The sequence below is a fragment of the Lepidochelys olivacea genome, assembly GCF_965140295.1.
Source record: "Lepidochelys olivacea isolate rLepOli2 genome assembly, chromosome: 8".
In the NCBI taxonomy this organism is placed as follows: Eukaryota; Metazoa; Chordata; order Testudines; family Cheloniidae; genus Lepidochelys; species Lepidochelys olivacea.
In genome coordinates, this window is record NC_140418.1 from 37,459,514 (window position 1) to 37,462,229 (window position 2,716).

General features: G+C 50.5%; 1 protein-coding gene across 1 annotated transcript; it reads left to right on the forward strand.

Moving 5' to 3' along the window:
* Window positions 1-201: 201 nt before the first annotated feature.
* LOC311524692 (uncharacterized protein) lies at window positions 202-2,160 on the forward strand. Its single transcript, XM_084636053.1, has 2 exons — window positions 202-910; window positions 1,499-2,160. The coding sequence occupies exons 1-2, from the start codon at window positions 328-330 to the stop codon at window positions 2,038-2,040; spliced, it is 1,125 nt and encodes a 374-aa protein (XP_084492179.1). The 5' UTR covers window positions 202-327; the 3' UTR covers window positions 2,041-2,160.
* Window positions 2,161-2,716: the final 556 nt, after the last annotated feature.

Genomic DNA, 2,716 nt, shown 5'->3' on the forward strand with positions numbered 1-2,716 from the left:
AATTTAGCAGCGTTAAATCGATGTAAACCTGCACCCGTCCACACGATGAAGCCCTTTATTTCGACTTAAAGGGCTCTTAAAATCGATTTCCTTACTCCACCCCTGACAAGTGGATTAGCGCTTAAATCGACATTGCCGGCTTGAATTTGGGGTACTGTGGACACAATTCGATGGTATTGGCCTCCGGGAGCTATCCCAGAGTGCTCCATTATGACCGCTCTGGACAGCACTCTCAACTCAGATGCACTGGCCAGGTAGACAGGAAAAGAACCGCAAACTTTTGAATCTCATTTCCTGTTTGGCCAGCGTGGCAAGCTGCAGGTGACCATGCAGAGCTCATCAGCACAGGTGACCATGATGGAGTCCCAGAATCGCAAAAGAACTCCAGCATTGACCGAACGGGAGGTACGGGATCTGATCGCTGTTTGGGGAGAGGAATCCGTGCTATCAGAACTCCGTTCCAGTTTTCGAAATGCCAAAACCTTTGTGAAAATCTCCCAGGGCATGAAGGACAGAGGCCATAACAGGGACCCGAAGCAGTGCCGCGTGAAACTGAAGGAGCTGAGGCAAGCCTACCAGAAAACCAGAGAGGCAAACAGCCGCTCTGGGTCAGAGCCCCAAACATGCCGCTTCTATGATGAGCTGCATGCCATTTTAGGGGGTTCAGCCACCACTACCCCAGCCGTGTTGTTTGACTCCTTCAATGGAGATGGAGGCAATACGGAAGCAGGTTTTGGGGACGAAGAAGATGATGATGAGGAGGAGGTTGTAGATAGCTCACAGCAAGCAAGCGGAGAAACCGGTTTTCCCGACAGCCAGGAACTGTTTCTCACCCTAGACCTGGAGCCAGTACCCCCCGAACCCACCCAAGGCTGCCTCCTGGACCCAGCAGGCGGAGAAGGGACCTCTGGTGAGTGTACCTTTTAAAATACTATACATGGTTTAAAAGCAAGCATGTGAAAGGATTACTTTGCCCTGGCATTTGCGGTTCTCCTAGATGTAGTCCTAAAGCCTTTGCAAAAGGTTTCTGGGGAGAGCAGCCTTATTGCGTCCTTCATGGTAGGACACTTTACCACTCCAGGCCAGTAACACGTACTCGGGAATCATTGTAGAACAAAGCATTGCAGTGTATGTTTGCTGGCATTCAAACAACATCCGTTCTTTATCTCTCTGTGTTATCCTCAGGAGAGTGAGATATAATTCATGGTCACCTGGTTGAAATAGAGTGCTTTTCTTCAGGGGACACTCAGAGGAGCCCATTCCTGCTGGGCTGTTTGCCTGTGGCTAAACAGAAATGTTCCCCACTGTTAGCCACAGGGAGGGGGGAAGGTTGAGGGGGTAGTCACGTGGTGGGAGGAGGCAAAATGCGACCTTGTAACGAAAGCACATGTGCTATGTATGTAATGTTAACAGCAAGGTTTACCCTGAAAGAGTGTAGCCACTGTTTTATAAAATGTGTCTTTTTAAATACCGCTGTCCCTTTTTTTTTCTCCACCAGCTGCATGTGTTTCAATGATCACAGGATCTTCTCCTTCCCAGAGGCTAGTGAAGCTTAGAAAGAAAAAAAACCGCACTCGCGATGAAATGTTCTCCGAGCTCATGCTGTCCTCCCACACTGACAGAGCACAGACGAATGCGTGGAGGCAAATAATGTCAGAGTGCAGGAAAGCACAAAATGACCGGGAGGAGAGGTGGCGGGCTGAAGAGAGTAAGTGGCGGGCTGAAGAGAGTAAGTGGTGGGCTGAAGACAGGGCTGAAGCTCAAATGTGGCAGCAGCATGATGAGAGGAGGCAGGATTCAATGCTGAGGCTGCTGCAGGACCAAACCAGTATGCTCCAGTGTATGGTTGAGCTGCAGCAAAGGCAGCTGGAGCACAGACTGCCACTGCAGCCCCTCTGTAACCAACCGCCCTCCTCCCCAAGTTCCATAGCCTCCACACCCAGACGCCCAAGAACGCGGTGGGGGGGCCTCCGGCCAACCAGCCACTCCACCACAGAGGATTGCCCAAAAAAAAGAAGGCTGTCATTCAATAAATTTTAAAGTTGTAAACTTTTAAAGTGCTGTGCTTAAAGTGCTGTGTGGCATTTTCCTTCCCTCCTCCACCACCCCTCCTGGGATACCTTGGTAGTCATCCCCCTATTTGTGTGATGAATGAATAAAGAATGCATGAATGTGAAGCAACAATGACTTTATTGCCTCTGCAAGCGGTGATTGAAGGGAGGAGGGGCGGGTGGTTAGCTTACAGGGAAGTAGAGAGAACCAAGGGGCGGGGGGCTTCATCAAGGAGAAACAAACAGAACTTTCACACCGTAGCCTGGCCAGTCATGAAACTGGTTTTCAAAGCTTCTCTGATGCGTACCGCGCCCTCCTGTGCTCTTCTAACCGCCCTGGTGTCTGGCTGCGCGTAACCAGCAACCAGGCGATTTGCCTCAACCTCCCACCCCACCATAAACGTCTCCCCCTTACTCTCACAGATATTGTGGAGCACACAGCAAGCAGTAATAACAGTGGGAATATTGGTTTCGCTGAGGTCTAAGCGAGTCAGTAAACTGCGCCAGCGCGCCTTTAAATGTCCAAATGCACATTCTACCACCATTCTGCACTTGCTCAGCCTGTAGTTGAACAGCTCCTGACTACTGTCCAGGCTGCCTGTGTACGGCTTCATGAGCCATGGCATTAAGGGGTAGGCTGGGTCCCCAAGGATACATATAGGCAT